The sequence below is a fragment of the Tachypleus tridentatus genome, chromosome 9 (assembly GCF_004210375.1).
Source record: "Tachypleus tridentatus isolate NWPU-2018 chromosome 9, ASM421037v1, whole genome shotgun sequence".
Lineage (NCBI taxonomy): Eukaryota > Metazoa > Arthropoda > Merostomata > Xiphosura > Limulidae > Tachypleus > Tachypleus tridentatus.
The window spans coordinates 102,217,843-102,236,554 of NC_134833.1; the positions used below are offsets into that span (position 1 = coordinate 102,217,843).

General features: G+C 30.5%; 1 protein-coding gene across 5 annotated transcripts in view; it reads left to right on the plus strand.

Annotated features, from left to right (window-relative positions):
• Positions 1-18,712, plus strand: part of LOC143225911 (uncharacterized) — a 70,580-nt gene that overhangs the window by 47,191 nt on the left and 4,677 nt on the right. For 3 of the 5 annotated variants that reach the window (XM_076456111.1, XM_076456113.1, XM_076456115.1), the window contains 6 exons: positions 1,687-1,759; positions 2,349-2,483; positions 3,371-3,406; positions 9,844-9,891; positions 10,328-10,372; positions 15,349-15,653. In XM_076456111.1, coding sequence (XP_076312226.1) covers positions 1,687-1,759; positions 2,349-2,483; positions 3,371-3,406; positions 9,844-9,891; positions 10,328-10,372; positions 15,349-15,653 — 642 coding nt within the window. The remainder of the gene's footprint in view (positions 1-1,686; positions 1,760-2,348; positions 2,484-3,370; positions 3,407-9,843; positions 9,892-10,327; positions 10,373-15,348; positions 15,654-18,712) is intronic. The other 2 variants (XM_076456112.1, XM_076456114.1) reach the window with 1 other exon arrangement.

Genomic DNA, 18,712 nt, shown 5'->3' on the forward strand with positions numbered 1-18,712 from the left:
TTTTCAGGGTCCTTCACCTCATTTTAACAGGATCCCACTCTGTGGCAACTATTGCCTAGGCAGCTGTACTTTTATCAAGCTATTGTGCATGCATTAACACTAATTCAATATACTTTATACAGGTTGCAACAGGCTCCATAGAAACGAGATGTTGCATAAGACCACCTAGAGGTTGACTAGGTAGTTTTACTGTACTATGCTGGACTGCTACTCATGGATTATCATGAGTAAAGTGTAATGGAATCTTGCCCATCCTTGCTGATCGCTGGATTAAATGAATCAGGGAATTTGGTTCACCTATTGCAGTCTCAAGAGATCTGTTTCTCAGGGCTCCCCAACATGCATTACCCCCATATTCTGCTAGTGGAACCATAAAGTCTTACCACATCCAGTTTCCAGTCACTGATGTGGTGGATAGAGGATTTTTATTCAAAGTGCTTAAGTGAATTCTTCTAGTCTTGGAGGAGGAGATGAAATTCAAGCTCTCCCACCTGAATCTGTGAATGTTTTTTTCCCACATGTTAGTAGGAGAGGCACCAGTCTACATCATAACATTCTTTTAATGTTGGTTCATATTTAATGCTTGACCTATCCGGTTGAGGTGTGCACAACTCTTCTTTTTGATCTGTGCTGGTTTAGTACATTGTGTATGGGAGAGGTTCCACTGTCTCCTCATAATTCCAAATGTAGGTTGATCCCATCTTGGGTTCTTGTTGGGCACAGCTGTTTGACATCCTCCCCATAATTCTGGGGATGAATGTGATGTACCTTTCTCACACAAATGAGGATAAGGGTGAATGTTGATAACTCCATATCAGATGAGTTCTGTTTCCTTTGATTGAGTAAGGCACACAGATCCTGTCATTCTGAGACTGGGGGTGTTATCCTTCAGTATTCTTCAAGTTGAGGAGAATGTTTGTCCACACTAGTGTTGCATACTTTCTCATTGTGATTCTGTTGACTCAGAACACATCATTGTATGGCTACAGGTTGGGATCTACTCATATATCATTTATGGCTCAATTGCACTAGCCATCAACATGGAATATAAGGACTATGACTCCTTAAATCTAACTCTGAGTAGTGGAACCTTGACTATATGATTGGGGTATGGCCTATAGTGGTGATCACTCATGCAAAATTACATCCACAATACAGAAATTAAATTTTGGGTGAAGAGCAGACCAGTTCTGGATTTAGTGCATTTTCCCCATTAGGGTGCCAATCTCCTGTTGACACACCCATGAAAAATGAGCCACTTTTTGTATAGTTAATGCCCTCACAAGCCCCTCCACCTTATCATTGTATTATTGTAGGTATAAGTAGGAGCAGCAGTAAGTTAATGTTTTCCTGAATTGAAAATGTATTTCCAATAATACTTACCTCCCTCACACTCTCCTGCTCTTCCTCCTCACTAAGAGCTGGTGTTAGAGACTAGAGTCAGCATAAAAAAAAGTGATAATGTTATCTGAATGAGGTGCTAAATATACAGTACCAGGCTATTGGGCACATTGACATAGGTGGAGAGTGTTACAAGATAAATGTTGCCAGTGGCAATTGAATGAGGTATAAAAGACTGGGGAATTTGAAAAAAACATTAGAAAATGTTATTAGCTTGAAATAAAATTAGTTAAGATTCATCAATCTGTATGTTTTTTGTAATCTTTTTTGTAATCTTTATTGTAGATTAATGCCTTCAACCTAGGTTGTCCTTTAGAAATATGCCGTAATGTGTTTGCACCTATTGAATATCCTGCTGGTAAGTACACTGACTTTTACTTTTTTTTATGGAACCTGTTAAGTAGCTTTTGTTTAAGTGTACTGATTTTTTATCTTCTCTGATATACTTGTTAAGCATCTTGTCTGTAAGCGTACCAATCTTTTTTTTTCTTTGATGTGCTTGTTAATGTCTGGACTGTGTGCTTGCTGATTTTTCTTTGATGTGCTTGTTAATGTCTGGACTGTATGCTTGCTGATTTTTCTTTGATGCACCTGTTAAATATCTGTTCTGTAAGTATGGTGATTATAATTTTCTCTGATGTACCTGTTAAGTATTCTTTCTGTAAATATGCTGATTTTTATTTTATCTGGGTCTGTTGAGTATCGTTTATTTTAGCTTATAGTTTATTTCAATAAAGGTTACCTGGATGTACACCTTGTGAGGAGAAATGTATGAAATACAAATCAAAGTTCTGAGAACCATAAACCACAAGGAAATTCTTCCTCTATGCTAATTGCAACATCTAGCAAAGAATGTAATACTTATATTACTTTTGTTGTACAGAATATTAAATCACTTTCTACCAAGATAAGAGTATTTCAAAGTCGCATGTATTTTTCTTTTTCAGTTGAAACATCATCAACTATTTCATCTCTAGAGCCTGAAAAGTTTCAGCCACACTGGTTGTACCCAGTAGCAGGAAGTGTTTTGGGAGTTCTGGTTGTTTTGATTTTATTCATCAGTTTAGTTTTTAGAAGATCAGGTACATATTGAAACTGGTATATAATATAAATAATTTTATTGTTTACAATTTATTATTTATTATAAAAATGATAACAATTCCCTGGTAATTGCTATGAGCCATTGTAACAGAAACAATAAATATCAAATTTACAAAGATATGAGCTTTAACACAGAAACAAGATCAGATCAAACAAATATCACATCAGCTTATTAAGGAATAATTCATATGCTAACCACATGTAAAATGCTCACTCTTTTCAAGTCTTTTTTTCTATTATAAAACACCATCTTGTATTAAGAAAACACTAAGTTAAAGATAAATAATTCTCATATTAGTTTTAATTTGGTCATATTTTATACCAAATGGTAATGGTGCTTTCAGATCATGTAACAAATCAAAGTTCAAAGAGCTCTGCTTCATTATTCACCATTTAAGCTTATTGGGTAATGAAATTAAGGCAAAAATTCTCAAAATCATACTAAATCTGAGTTGATATTCAAACATAAAATAAAAGTTTCTTCCTAAAGATAATGTTTCCTAGATATTTCTGTGCAATTAATTTTGTTTTTCTTTTTAAGATTTTAAGTTATACTAAAGATTGCAAAATTCTTAAACTATATGAGAAGCTGTAAGTATTACAGCTAAACAAAGATATAGAACTATAAATGTTTGGACAATGAAACTTTACAAAACATTATAGTGCTCTGTCTGTTATAATTTCTGAGTATTAAAGAGAGTAATTCTGGTGTAAAGATAATTGTAAACTCTGGTAAAATCTAGGTGCACGTGAACAGGTTGGTTTTTAAGTTATGTTAAATTATTGGTTGATATTGTTTGGAGTTTACTTGTAATTTGTTAAACATTTCACTTATGATTTTTTTTATTTTGAAATTTCTAATTAACAGTGAATTGCAAGACTTTACAGACAATCAGGACACGAGGTATGCTTATATTCTTTAATTCATCCAGCAACATAGAAAATGTGTAACTTAACCAGTAGACATTACTTGTGATTTATAAGTAAGATATTTTTAATTTTCAGTCCTTAGCATATGTGTACTATTATGTAGTAATTTTACTTGAAGAGCTGCTAATATTATATGATACTAATGGTAAATGATAATAAATAGTTTTAATTATGAGTAAGTGACAAATTGCAAAAACTTTCATGACCACTTTGTCATAGGTGATCAAATGGGTCTTGCTAGTAGTATTTTTGGCCTTTGATTTGAAAAGGAAGAAGGGTTTGTAAAGCAAATAAATCGAAGAATATCAGGTCTTAAAATTGGAAGGATAATTTAAAAAATTATAACATTGAGTTTAAGGAAAGTGAGAGATACAGTTATGTTGGACTGTGTAAGGTCAGGATGAAGAAAGTTATTTGTATCTTCTAACAGTTAATTTTGGTTCAACTGATGAAGTGATAAATGAGAAAGATTAATAAGTACTTCAGTTTGTGTAGAATGATAGAGCTATTTATATTTTTAATAACCATAAGTAAATAAATCAATTTTGGCTTGCATCAACTCATTCAGTGTAAAATATAAATTTTTATGATAAGTTTTAGCAAAGAAGCATTTAAAATAACATGAAAATCATTAATCTACCTGCATTATTGAAAGATCTGTTAATTACATACAGGCTTAATTATTAACTGGATTCATGTAAGGATCAGTTGGTACAGAAGATGCTGAAATAAAAAATATTGATAGATTTGAAAAACTTTTAACAATTGTTTACATTCTATAAATTTTTTGATAATGATGTGTGGATTAATATTTGTCCTTTCTGTTATAATGCTGCAATATTTCTTGAAATTGCTTCACCATATAAAACTGGATGAATCTTTCTTTTCTAGCAGTTTTTATGGCTTCAGCTCTGAATCTCTACATGGCCAAGCGCGTAAGGCGTGCGGCTCGTGATCTGAGGGTCGGAAGTTCGCGCCCGCGTCGCGCTAAACATGCTCGCCCTCCCAGCCGTGGGGGTGTATAATGTGACGGTCAATCCCACTATTCGTTGGTAAAAGAGTAGCCCAAGAGTTGGCGGTGGGTGGTGATGACTAGCTACCTTCCCTCTAGTCTTACACTGCAAAATTAGGGACGGCTAGCACAGATAGCCCTCGAGTAGCTTTGTGCGAAATTCCAAAACAACAACAACAACTGAATCTCTATATGTAAGATGACATGTAGATTTTAGAAATCTAAGATAACTTGGGAATTTAATTATTATTAACATTTGTATTACTTCATATTTTTGTCAAAATTTCAATATGTTGTTTGCATTGATTTTGATATAAATATACAAAAAATACCTTAATATTACATTGAATGAAGTTTGTAACTGAGTTCCTATCAAAATTTAATAATATGGATTTTTTTTACAAATTGGGTACTTTATCTGCAGTTGTAATGAGATATTTTTCATGTAAATATTTTAAAGATTCAGTATCCTTTTGATGAAATAGTTTTGTGTAAGCATTAAGTGTAATTTTTTTCAGAAAAACTTATTATATTTGCTGATTACTTCTAACACCCATTGAAACCACTATGGAATATCTCCAAAATTTAGGTCTTTTATTCACCAAAAATCTTAAATCTTTATTTTGAACAATGTTAAAAGGGTGTGTAAATAAAAGAAGAAAGAACTAAACCACAGTCTGAGTACAGAATGTTGTGTTTGTCATTTTTAATGTAACAATTAGAACTATTGGAAACTTACATATTGCAGGTACTAATTATTGTAGGGACGTGTCTCAAATAATTGTTTTTAGTTTTATAAGGTCTATTTGATAAATAAAACAATGAATAATTTATCTTTACTTTTAGCACATGTTTCAGCTTTATTTGGGTGGGCTGTTGACAAGTTACAAGTTATATTTAAATTAAATTATTGATCAAAACCTGAAGAGCTTAAATTTAAATTGGTTTAAATAAAACTATGTTTTTGAATAGCATAATACAGCATAAGGTAGATGGAGACCTTTTGTTTGTCACTTTAAAAGTGAATCTTCTCTTAAGCTTAAAGACATCTTAGCTCTATTAGTTAAATATTTGACTACAAGAAATATGTTTAATAGGTTCAGAAAAATAAGGATTAATAGAAAATTTTCAGTTTGGAGAAACATTACTTTATGATTTAACTCTTATCATTTATTCCAAATGGATAAACAGTCACAAGCTAAGCTTGATGATTGTATAGTTTTCACTTCCTTTGAGTTCAACTCTGTTAACTAATGGATCATTACTGGTTTAACTAGAAAGTCTTTATTTGAAAACATGATCAGGAGAATTGAAATGTTGACATAATAGACTCATTTCATTTTAACACAAAATCTGTGTTCATATATCCTTTCTTGTAAGCCCTGAGTTATTTCTCACGTGCACTACACCATGCATTGTCTACAGTTAATTAGATTACAGTATTTTTCCACAATGTATGTAATGTTGGTAACTTCTGGTTGTGAACACCGTGCTCCTACTTATATTTCGTGACATCCTGAATGAGACATAAATTCTGTGCTCCTCCTAAATATAACCAAATCTATTCTTACCTTCAAATATGCAAACTTACACCTATTGGTTGATGTTCTGTGGGTCATTATATATACTGCTAACACTACCAATTGTATGGCCCTGATAGACACAAAAAAAGTTTTATTTGTGATGTAACTAGTGAATGTAGATTTGTTAACAGTATTGTAACACGTAAGGTAGTTTCTAGGATCATACTTGGATTATATTACTGTGACTATGATATTACTCAAGATGACAATTTTAACCTTTGCCAGAACCAGTACAATTATTGAACTCAAGGCTGCCATTACCAATCTGAGTTGTGAATATAACCCTCCTGATAAATACCTAATTATTCAATTATCATTAGAGATTTAATTTTAACCATCTTCCATCTTGTTACTGACTCATTCTTGAACCTTCTAGTGTATAACCACTGGGAATGTAACAAGAGTAGGTCTTTAATAGTCCCCTTTCCTGCTACATTCTAATTCTATACCCTTCAGTTTCTAACCATTAGTTTTTATCCCTTATCTATATTTTTTATACCCAGCTAGTATGCCTGTGTCTAAATTCTTTATGTTAAAGAGTATAGAAATATATTTATTGGTGTGTTGAGCAATGGTATGATATTAGATAATCCACATTATATAGCATTTTGTTGTGAAAAAGTAATTTTATATTAATAGATAGGCATTTTAGTCAAAAGAATCCAAATTATAATTTCATATGCAGAGGAGTTAATGTTTAATTAGTAAAACCAAGTAGTATTGTAATAGTATATTAACTTTAAATGATAAGAGCAACAAGACAGTAATTAGATATGACATTTTATCAGCCATACAGTTACAAAATATGACCATTAGCAAAACATTGCATTTGTGTAGCAATAGAATCTGATTTACATTTAACTGTGGTTACAACAATGTAACCACAAATTATAATCATTAGCAGAAGAGAGAGAAACATTAGTTTCAAAATTTGGTCTTTTAGATAATTAAACATCATACTTATAAAACATGGCCTTTAGTTAGGATAAATTACTGTACAATTACAAAATTACTTTTCATTAGTATGAAGTACTTTATGTATTTATCTACTACGAACAAATGTATTCTAAGAATGTCACATCAACTTGGAAGATCATCTCTGTTACTACAGAATTTAACCATTATCTGAAAAGAAAATCTTTTCTGGTACAGATTAATTACCAGCTTTTTGTATAGCTGGCAAGTATCACTATTCACTAGATATCATTTATAGCTATATGTATTAGTAAAACAGTTATATAGTTACAAAATATAACCTTTAACTTTTAAATCTTACTTTACAGCATTAGAATAGAACCTTTTACTGGAAACTAATATTTCATAGAAAAGCTCTGCCCACCAAAGATTTTCCCTAATGATCATTGTTAACTTGGATTTTTCTTCATATTTACAACTTACACAGTACTAGCTCATGTTTGTTTAATTTCTCTGTAGCATTGCCTTTTCAATTTTCTTTTGGTCTTCATCTGTTACTTTAAGACAGAGAAATAATGTGCAGAATCCATCATAATAGGATACTATTTCATGTTAACATGTTTCGGTTGAAAGGATAGTGACATAATGGAAACAAAAGCAAGTATATGTAAAATATTGCCAATCTACACAAACTTTCTGTTCCTTTCAGGAGAGACAAAATCATCGATACTTACAGCTCTTGTAAAGTAAGACTGGTTAAAAAAAAAAAAGGGAAAAAAGGGGGGCTATGCAAAGGGTAGAAATAACCAAGTGCTTCTAAAGCCACTTATCCAACCTGAGACACTAGTATTCTGTGTAATAAAAACCAGTTTACCATGAAATTAGACATAACACAGGCCCTTTGATTCCAATGCTTAGAGTTTTGAAAAAGTAATGATTTTGTTGTATTGTGAGAAATAATAATTTTTAATATAAGTGTATTTTTTTATACATTTATAATTGGGTTTACTCAAAATGGGATCTTCCCCTATCTATTAAGAATTCTATCAATAGTAAATTTACTTTCTTTTAGTTTACAAGTTTAAGTTTAAGAATTAGTTGATCTGATATGGAAAAATGTTTGGCAGTTTTGGACAATATTTATTTTATAGCCAAAATAAATAGATATTCATGGAGAAGTAAAAATTGATTTATAGTTGTATGTGGACTTTATTAATGCAAGACAAAGTGACTACTGTTTTTTTTTTCTATATTTTAGACATTACAATCATGCATATGTCTGTATCATTATTTATTTTTCATTAAGTTGAAACAAAATGCTGTTTTTGTTAACAACCTTAAGTAAAAACACAGTTTTGATACACATACTTGCTGAAACATAAACTTGTCCAAACAAGAAAATTATATCAAAAGTTCTGGTAATAGTTACCTGTCTGAAAAACATGTCACACATAGTACATGTTTGTTGGTTAACCAGTTATATTTGACTTAAAAGTTTTGATATGTTAAGTGTATAACTACAGAATAAAACCTTTAACTGGCAAGAACAACTTTGTATCCACAAAGTATGGCTTTTAACTAGAAAACCTATAGTATGGCCACAAAATATATCCTTTAACTGGTGATTAGATACTGTAGTGTTACACAGTTTAATATGAAACTGGGTATATTTTCTGCAACTTTTAGCTGGCAAAAGTCATGAAATTCATAGTCACAGAATATTACATTCATCTGGAAAAATTTTCTCCAAATTTTAGTTTTGAAAAGCAAATGTAGAATATGATATACTAGTGGAAAAACGTTTTGCAACTTTAGCTGGGAAAAAATGCTGTATGGCTGTATAATAAGACACATAGAAAAAAGAATTTAGCTGAGAAATCCTAGTATGCTGAGAAGAGATGTTGAGCATGATATGCTACTTAGCTACAGGTGCTATAAAGAATATGACAGATATTTAGTTACAGAAAGGACTTTAAGCAAAGAAACCAACTATTATTTTGTGTAAGAAACAAAACACTTTTATTTCCTGCTTTTTATGTTTTTTCTTTACATTTCTTACATTGCTTAATTATTTCTAGTTTTATCCCAAAAAATCAAGAGATTTTCTTATTACTATTAATTTAACTTTTAGCATGCGTAAAATGATGAGGATTTATGTGTACTCTGTAATTAATTTATTGTTTTTTAAGTCAGTTTTAAAGGATATTTTAATATTTTTTCCTATGAGTACATTTTTGCTCATATTTCTAAATATGTAAATGTTGTTGTGATTATATAATAAAATTTCATGTACCAATAATTTGGATGACTTTATGCTTGTTACACAGGGCTAGCACCATTCTGTTAAGCAGGCTAATAACTGTAAACTAAATAATTATTGTGTTCTTAGCTGCACATGCCATTAAGAGTGTGGATACCAAGCTGGTGACTAGATTATTTGTAGATATATATATGCTGGTGCTTAACTTAAGTGTGTATGTCTGTGATGTATGTAAACACGTGTTTATGTATAGTTATGTATAATACAAATTGTTTAACAAGTACCAATCTTCTTATGATTTACATTTTATTATTCAATGCAAAGGATAAAAGCTTAAAGAAAGTAAATGCAGCTGTTGCTAATTAATAAATCAGATACTTCTTTTATCTTCCAGTACAGCTTCAAACATGGTTAGCTTGGCTTATCTTTAACATGGGGGGAGCTATTATTGCTGTCAAAAAATGATGGAGCACTATTGTATATATACACCTTACTAGTAATTGAATATGATTCAATTGGATTTATGCTTAACAGTCATTTTATGTAAAGAAACAGTCTTTCAGAGCAAGATTAGTCATTTCTTAATTCAAACTTTTATGGTAAAGAACATTACAAATGCTAACCAGAATCCTGTTTTGCAGAAAACTACCATGATCTGTGCAATAAGATGGAGAACAGCAATAATTATGGTATAATTCAATTTTATTAAACAATATAATACAAGTGTTCCTGATCTCAGAAACTGTGTTAAAATGTTAGATACTTTTATGTTTTCAAAACACAAATGACAATATAATAATTTCCCTTCAGGTAATTTAACAATTGTTGATTATAGTATTGATGTAGTTGCATGTTGTATAGTATCACTGTTAGCAATGAATTCTTATTTTATTTTATCAGCTTCATTCTACCAGACATTCAGTATTATGGTAACAATAACAGGTTATACTTTGCTATTGTCTGTTCAAGGTTTGTTTACAAAGAAAAATATTTAACATTGATATATATCAATATTTTGAAGACTAGGGTTTATTATAAAACAATTTTGTTTATTATGATTCAGAGTTATTTGTTGTTGTTGTGACAAGTAAAAAATGACTAAAAACTTTTTTTTTGTTTTTTTAGATTCATGCATAGAAGGAGTAACTTCATCTACACCTATGTTACAAGGTATTAATTTTATTCATCAATAATTATAACTTATGTATGTGATTCTTGCCATGCAAAGAGATTTTGAATCAAATTTTTTCAGTAAAACATTGTTATATTGAAGATATGCTATCCAAAATGTCTGTGTTAAAACCAGAGTTAAAATTTCTTGCTATTTCATGTGCTTCTTCAAGCATTTGAAAAATATTGGCCAAATATTAAACTGTTTGGGTGTATGAATAAGAATGTAAGTGATGAAAACCTAGGAGTCTAATTTGCAAGAACAAATTGGAATGCATTATTATCATGAGTCAATTACTGAGTTACAAGTAGTATTTATTTAAATACCAGGAATTTGTAGCTAATGGCAGTAATCACACAGCATATCACAATCTTGACAAAATTTACGTGATAATAAAGAAGACAGATACTTAAAATTATGACATAAAATACAATAATTCTTCTTCTTCTTCTATTTGCAAGAATTTATTGAAACAACTCTTCGTGTTTTTTTCAATTAACTTAAGTACTAAATGGTTTATACAGTTCTAACAACTTAGTTTTTAAACCTTTTTAGAACATTTTAATTTTTAACAAAAATACAATTTAATAAGCAACATAGACTTTTTATACATTTCTAATAATGCAGACTTGTGAAAATAACTTAGCTGCTATGCTTATTTGTCTAAGAAAATCCCATAGTCAATTGTATAGATTGAATTTACTTTGTTTTCAAACCTAGCCGTTATATACTTCAGTCTGTGTGTATGTGTGTGGGGGGTGCAATCTAAACAGACAGCTAATTACAAGTTTTTGTAATAATAACTGAAACATTTTCTCAGAGTTCTAGGAATGCTTTTTTTACAAGAGTTGCATTTATGTTTATTTCCATCAGAGACAACCTTGGTTAATGATTCTTTGTACTCCATATACTATTGTTGCATCTTACCTCATTTTTAATATTACTCATATCTAACCAAAGGCTTACATTTGATTACTGAAAATTGTGACATGATGTATTGGAATTTCCATTATTAGTGTTAAATGGAATATTATCCAAATTCTCCCAACTAAACACTTGGTTGGTTGCTTATTTAATCTTTGTGAATGATTTTGCATGTCTTTCTGATATCAATTGGACAGAAAAGTTAGTTATCTTATTATGAATACTTCTAATGTGTATAAGTTACAATTTGGCTTATCATATGTCCAGGTGTACTGTCTGGTTTACTAATTTGTCCTGGTTGACACTGAATTGTCTCAATGTCCTAGTTTTTAACGAAAAGTCATAAACTTCAAAAAGGATAAACGGAAAATGTTAAATTCTGCATAAAATCCTGACTTGGTGTTGACAAAAATAATTTTTAAGTTTTCATTTTATTAGTTGATGGGTAGAGGGAGTCATAGTGCTGTAGCATGTAAATTTTCAAAGGTATTGCATTAGACAAAATTCACAGACAGCTGATACGGTACCTGTACAAGTATAATGATTCATCAGTGGCCTGCTATTGGGAGTATGCACACAATGGCACTGCACAAGTGGCTAATGCAGTGTATGTAAAGCTTTGAGAAAGCATTTGGGCTTTGTGATTGCTTTATTTATTACAATATTTATTGTATTACTCATACTGTACATGTTGAATTATTTTCATTCTTTTATTTTAGAAATTAATCCTAGTCATAATGTCTAAAGTTGGTGAAAGAAAGTTCACATTCAGCAGTGAATTGCAAAAAGAATATCCATTCATGAAAAAAATTTGTGGGAAGGAGGTCAGAGTCAAATGTTTGCAGTGTTCGTCTGAGTTCTCTATTTCACATGGTGGCTCCTCAGACATAAAAGACTATTTAAAAAGTGCTAAGCATGCAGCTAGTCTTTCAGTAGTTGCTCATAGTACAAGAGTTGATGTGTTTTTCAAAAAAACTGTGCCTGAACAGAGTGACTTGTTAATAGCTCCCAAAGAAGCCACCTTTGCTTATCACAGTGCTGTCCATAACATAAGCATTAAAACAGCTGATTGCTCTTCCAAACTGATAGCAGAGTTATTTGAACCAAAGTTCAGTTCTGTCAGAATGAAGAATGAGGCCATTATTTTAAATGCAATTGTTCCTTTAGCAGCAGAGGAATTGAAAAAAGACTTAATGGGGGTCCAATTCATTTCACTTACAGCAGATGCTTCAAACTGAAAAGATGCCAAAATTATATCTGTCATGGTGTGATATGTTTTGCCAGAGGAAGGAGTGAAGTAACACTTTTAGACTTTCAGTCGGTTCCTGGAGTGACATCAGAAATTTTGATGAATTACTTGGTGTTCACTTTAAAAAAACATGACTTATCAAAAAATTGTTTGCTTATTGTGGTGATGACTGCAATACAAATTTTGGAGGTGTAAAGAAAAAGGAAAAAAACAATGTGTATATATAGTCAATTGAAGAAGGAACTTGAAAGAAATATTGTAGGTATTAATAATGGTGCTCATATTGTACATAACTGTTTCCAAACTGCAGTTGATGTCCTTTCTATTGAAGTGGAAAGCTTGGTGGTCAAAATTTACAAGCATTTCTATATTTATACTGTGCATGTTACACACCTAAAAGAATTCTGTGAGTGTGTAGAAATTGAGTGCAAGAAAGTTCTCCAATATGGAAATATGCTATTTCCGTCTTTGTTACCAGCTGTTGAGAGAATTCTCCAGATTTATGAAGGACTAAAGTGATATTTTTGTTCACAAGAACAGTACCCATTGTTGATAAAAAGATTTTTTGAGAGTAAATGTGGAGAAGTGTATCTATGGTTTGTTCATGGACAACTAGGCTTGTTTAACAAAGTGATTTTAGCCATGGAGAAAACAAAAGCAACAGCAAGTGATATTGTTGCAGAACTTAAGTTGAAAACCAACCTGAAATAAAAATGAGATAATAACTTTATTCCCCTTGGTGCAAAAACAATACTCAATGTGCTAGAGGAGGAGGGAGGATGCCAGGTAGACTTGATTAGGAAAGAATTTACCAGTTTTTATGATTGCTGCCTGTCAGATATTGAGATGTGGGAAAACAGTTTTTGTGGTGGGGAATACTTTGTTTGGATAAAAAATAGTGTTTTTGTGTGGCCTGACATAGAAGCAGCTGATAAAAAATTAATGGAAATGCTGCAGTCAATACTGATGATCTGTTTGATGAAGTTGTTTTTATTAAATCCTTCTGGTCATCAAAATGTGATGAGTGGAAAGCAAAAGAAATAGGTTGTGAAGAAAAATGGGTAGAACTTTTCAACCACTTCAAAGATCAAAGTATTTCTGTATCTAATCTCAGGCAAGTTATGGAGTACATTTTTTGTTTACCAAGCACTTCTGCCCTTCTTGAATAAGTATTTTCAGTGCAGTAGCATTTAGTTTCAATAAAGAAGTCTAATGAATGAATCAACAATTAAAGGACTGTTGCATTATAAACTCAATATTGAATTGAGTTGCAGTGAGTTCTTTGAAAAAAGAAAATCTAATAAAGATTTTTTGAAGAAAGACCAAGTGAAAAATATGAATGGTCACAAAAAAGTTATCAGCAAAAAATTAATGAAATTTTGATGTTTCTCACCTTGCTGAATTTAAATAAATGTTAGAGATATATAAACTACCAGTATTCTGTTTTTTTGTGCAGCATTAAATATTAAGGGAGTTAGGTTATGAAAGCACTTCATTATTATACCAGTGCCAGTACCTATAATAAAAATTGAAAACTGTCCCAGTTTGAGGCTTGAAAATTATGGTAAAGCCTGGTTACAAGGACCTTGGAGACATTTTATACTGTTCTTTTGTTTGTTTTCACTAAGTGTGTTTACTTTCATACTGTATTATATAACTGGGATATTTTACTTATTCCTCCTTCTATCTTGTGTTTAGGGCAATTATTTTAATTTGTTTCTCTTTACCCTATCTGATGCACTCTTTCAGGTTTCTTTTTTACTGATTATTTCCAAATCTATCTAATAATTTTTGATCAGTTATCCTCTCCTGAATTCAGTTCATTTTGAATTGTTCAAAGACAACATAAAATTTTTCTGATTTATGTAATATTTTGAAATTGTTTTACAAAGAAAAAAAACTGATTATTTGGTAAGAAAAATATCACTAACTTCTTGACTTCTAGCAAAGTGATGTATATTGCATAATTATTGTATTTTTATGTGTGTTATGTACAATGATGTACATCATCATAAAGATACACACAATATCTAGTACTGTAGCATACTGAAAGTAAATGTCTACTACATACCACTTAATGTGTATGTAGATTGTAACTAAGCCATGTGACCATAGGACCATGTTAAGTGATATCACAACAACTAATGACAACCCGTTATTTGAGAAGCTTCAGAAAACATCACTGCAATGCAGATGGATATTTGTATAACATTTATTAACATCTCTGGTTACATCTGCAAGTAAAAGAGGTTGTTATACAACAAAAGAAGAACTTAATGCATTATATTTGCTTTCTGCATGCCTGTAGAAACTGACATTGATTTTGATTATTTTGAGCGACACTTTTAAGATGTATATGAGACATATATTGAGACCCCACAGCTTATTGCAAGAGGACAGGTTATCACACACACAGTATAGACTAGTGGTAGAGGTTAGCAGGCATAGTAGAGCCAAGGGTTAGGTGTAAAGTGGTTTATATTTAAGACTCTTTTTGCATTTTTCAACATATTTTTCATCCTTGGCTACTGTTACCCTTTTACACTTTTGAACCAATCACCAAATACCACTGGTCCATTTGGTTTTTATTTTGACAAAAGTTGGCTTTGAAGCTAGACAAGTTTAAGATCTCTTTTTTTTTTTTATCCTTCCTTCTGTGTTTCATCAATTCAGCTTAGAGAAATTCCACATGCTTTCTAATTCTTATCTTGATTATGTTTTTGTACATGTGTTTATATTCTAATTTAGTAGATTAATTTTGAGATTTGAGTCCTTGTAACCCTGAAATTCTTACATTAACAGATCCAAGTACACAAAGAAACAATCGGCTTCAAGTATTCATATTGTATTTTCATGACTCGCCAGTGTTAGTCGAGACAGTAAAAATTTTTACCAGCTTCTTAAGAAAACTCTGTGAAGTTGATGTTGTACTGGACACAGAAGAAGAGTGTGATATTCTTATCAGTCCAGAAACTTGGATTTCCAAACAGCTAAAATACTTCTGTTCAAAAAGAAAAACAAAGAACTGTGATGAAAAGGAGAAGAAAATCATACTTGTTGAGTCTTCAGGGGCTGTGCGTTGCCAAAAAGCTTTATGTGAAAGAAAGGTAAGTTGTCCTTAGATGTATAACTAGTATTTCCTCAGTGAAATTTCACACATATATAAATTAAAAATGTTCACAGAAAGACTAAAAAAATCAATTTTCCCATTACCAGTCCTTATTATTATTATTAACTCATAGTAGAAAATGTCTGTGGTGATAGCTCCCAAACGTGTCAGAGCTATTCTATCTATCAGACAATACCTAAACATGTCAAACTAGCCAGCAACTATGGAGAATCAGTTAAGGATTAGAAGTTGAATACTTGAGCCCACATATCAACTTCTTTTGCCATCTGCAGCCAGATGTGGGATAGTAGTTCCCCTTAATAATTAAATATTACCTTAGAGCAGAAATAAACCATTCTAACTTTCTACAGTACAAAACTCCAAACCTCTACCCTTTTGATACTTTAAAATGTACAAAACAGCAAAACATCCTAACATTAATAATTGAACATTATCCATAAACTAATTACTATTGTTACTAATTGTTAAAAATATTTTTAATTGCAAAGTAATAGATTCTTTTAGCAGCTTAGATGTTATGGTAGGTAGACCAAGGATGGAAAACTCAAATTCTCTTCTGATATCAAAAATAGACACCTGTACTTTGCTTTCCACACAATTAATGCATGAATTCCATTATTATTGCTCTTTTCAATTATAAGTTCCTCAGGATATTCAAGTTGCTGATGGATTAAATTATTTATGTAATGAAAAGTATAGCTATATAAAATAGCATTTAATATGTTTCAAAAATGATTTTTTTTAAAGAGAATATAAGTTAGTTAAGCATTCCAAAACTGAAACATTCTTAATGATCCAAGTCAATAGATGAAAGTAACTTTATTTTTTCAAATAAAACATCTAGAACAGGGGTTCCCAACCTTTTGGCACTCGCGACTTAAAAATGTAATTGATGAAATAAAATTAATGTTATCCCAAGCCACTTCTAACAAGGCTACGCGACTCCCCTGCCAAGGCTTTGCGACCCCCTAGAATATTCTAGATTCTAAAATATTGTTCACTACAATAGGAATAGATCTAGTTTTCTGTGTTTAAAGAATTTATCAATCTTACAAAGGATTTTGTGCAATTTTGGTTATAAAAAGTAGAATCTACATTTTTATCTTCCATTTTTCAATGGCTTTCTTCAAATTATTAATATTTGTATTTTTATTTAAAGTGCTTTTGGTAAATATGTTTGTTTTACTAATTTCATTAGTTAAAAATTATGCATATAATCTTTTACATACAAAACCAAAATTACAAACAGTTTTGTAATACACATAATAATAATAATTTTTCTTAAACTTCTTTAATTTAATTCTTTTAGATACTGAAAGAAATAGCTATCATAAATTTAAAGTGTTTAACTTTTTTATGAAATTAATAAAGAATAGTAACCATTCAAAAAAGAAACATGGAGAATGCTGAAATTTTTTACTGATTTTAATGTAATCATAAATATTTTTCCAAATCTATCAAGATTTCACTTGGTTTTTTGTTTTTTTTTAATTTGGCACCTTTTTCTAAAATCAACTTTAAGTCCTTATCTTTTATATCTTCTGAATTACCTGTAACAATATGATTATGAAAAAAGTCAGTAAATTCATTAGTGATACAATTAGAAGTTAAATTGTCAGTTTCTTTAGGATTTAATTCCTGAATAAAATTTTTGTAGTTAGAAAGAAGAGGTCCTGTATATTTATTGTATTTAAAACTAAATATTGGCTGTAATGATTTGATAGGAAATATTTCTTCTCAAACACTTATGAATTAAATATGGGAGAGATAAGTCATAATATTATCTATATTAGAAATCTATTACCATATAAGATATTTCTTTTAGGTTTTTAGTAAAATATTTTTTGGAATTTAATTTTAATCAAAATTTGAATAAACTATAATTAAATATTTAACACAAATGTGTTTAAATTTAAAACTTAACATTAATTATACAAACCTTAAATATTTGTCAAAATATAATTCAAATACTTGTTTTACCATAAATTTCAGGATATCAGTAAATCTGTTAAAAGAAGAAACTTAAGTGTTACAAAAAGTTTTGAAATGAAACATTTTTTTTTCTATTTTTAATATTATAAATATTTATCTGAATTAAATGTTTAAAACAAGTATTTTTACTTAAAAGTTCAACAATTTGTTTTGAAAATCCTGGTTTAATCAATAAGGATAAAGTTTATTCTTTCAAAATAATTTTCTTGCTCCATTAATAAATTAACATTACATATTTTGTCTGAGATAGTAATTATGACATTTGCAAATGAATGTTCATTAAAAATGATCTATTTCAACAGAGTGAGGGAAACCATTATTACTTTTAGATATGTATATGTTAATCTTTAGATGCAAAGAATTACTTGTTTGTCTATCCTACATATATAAGACCACATATTCCACAAGTTAGTCGATGAATTACAATTATCCATTTTACATGGTGGTATATATTGATATAGATGCTGAAAATTCATAATGGCTTCAAGTTAGGCATTTTGAACTGTTGTAAATAACCTTTTCATAAATTAAAATATCATATTTTGATTACTGGTAAACAGCTGACTAGGATAAGAATAAGTATACTAGTATGGTAGAAAAAGAAATACATTGGAAGTGGGGAGGAGAGGTGATTATTTACTCAAGATACATTTTTATGTAAAAAAATTGACTAAAGAAGTGCTATTTTTCACCATTTCACTGACCTGATAGCTAGAATTCTACACTGATAAGATGGTGGAGGGCATAGTGCAGATGAAAAATAAAATAAAAACTGAGCTACTTCCTGGTAATACATTTGGCATCAGAAAGAGTGAACTCATGGAGCATATCAACCATTGTGGGTGGGAGTAAAAGAGTTTAAAGAGGGCATCACTTGGTAGAAGACCACATCCATCTTATGCAGGGAATACTTTTCACCTACTAAAGTTGGTTGGGCAAAGAACCTCCTGTATAGTGCTAAAATGTCATATAGATAGGAAGAATGTAAATACTGCTTAACTGGCTTGTATACCTCAGGGGTTGACAGAGGAGGTATGTGTAGTA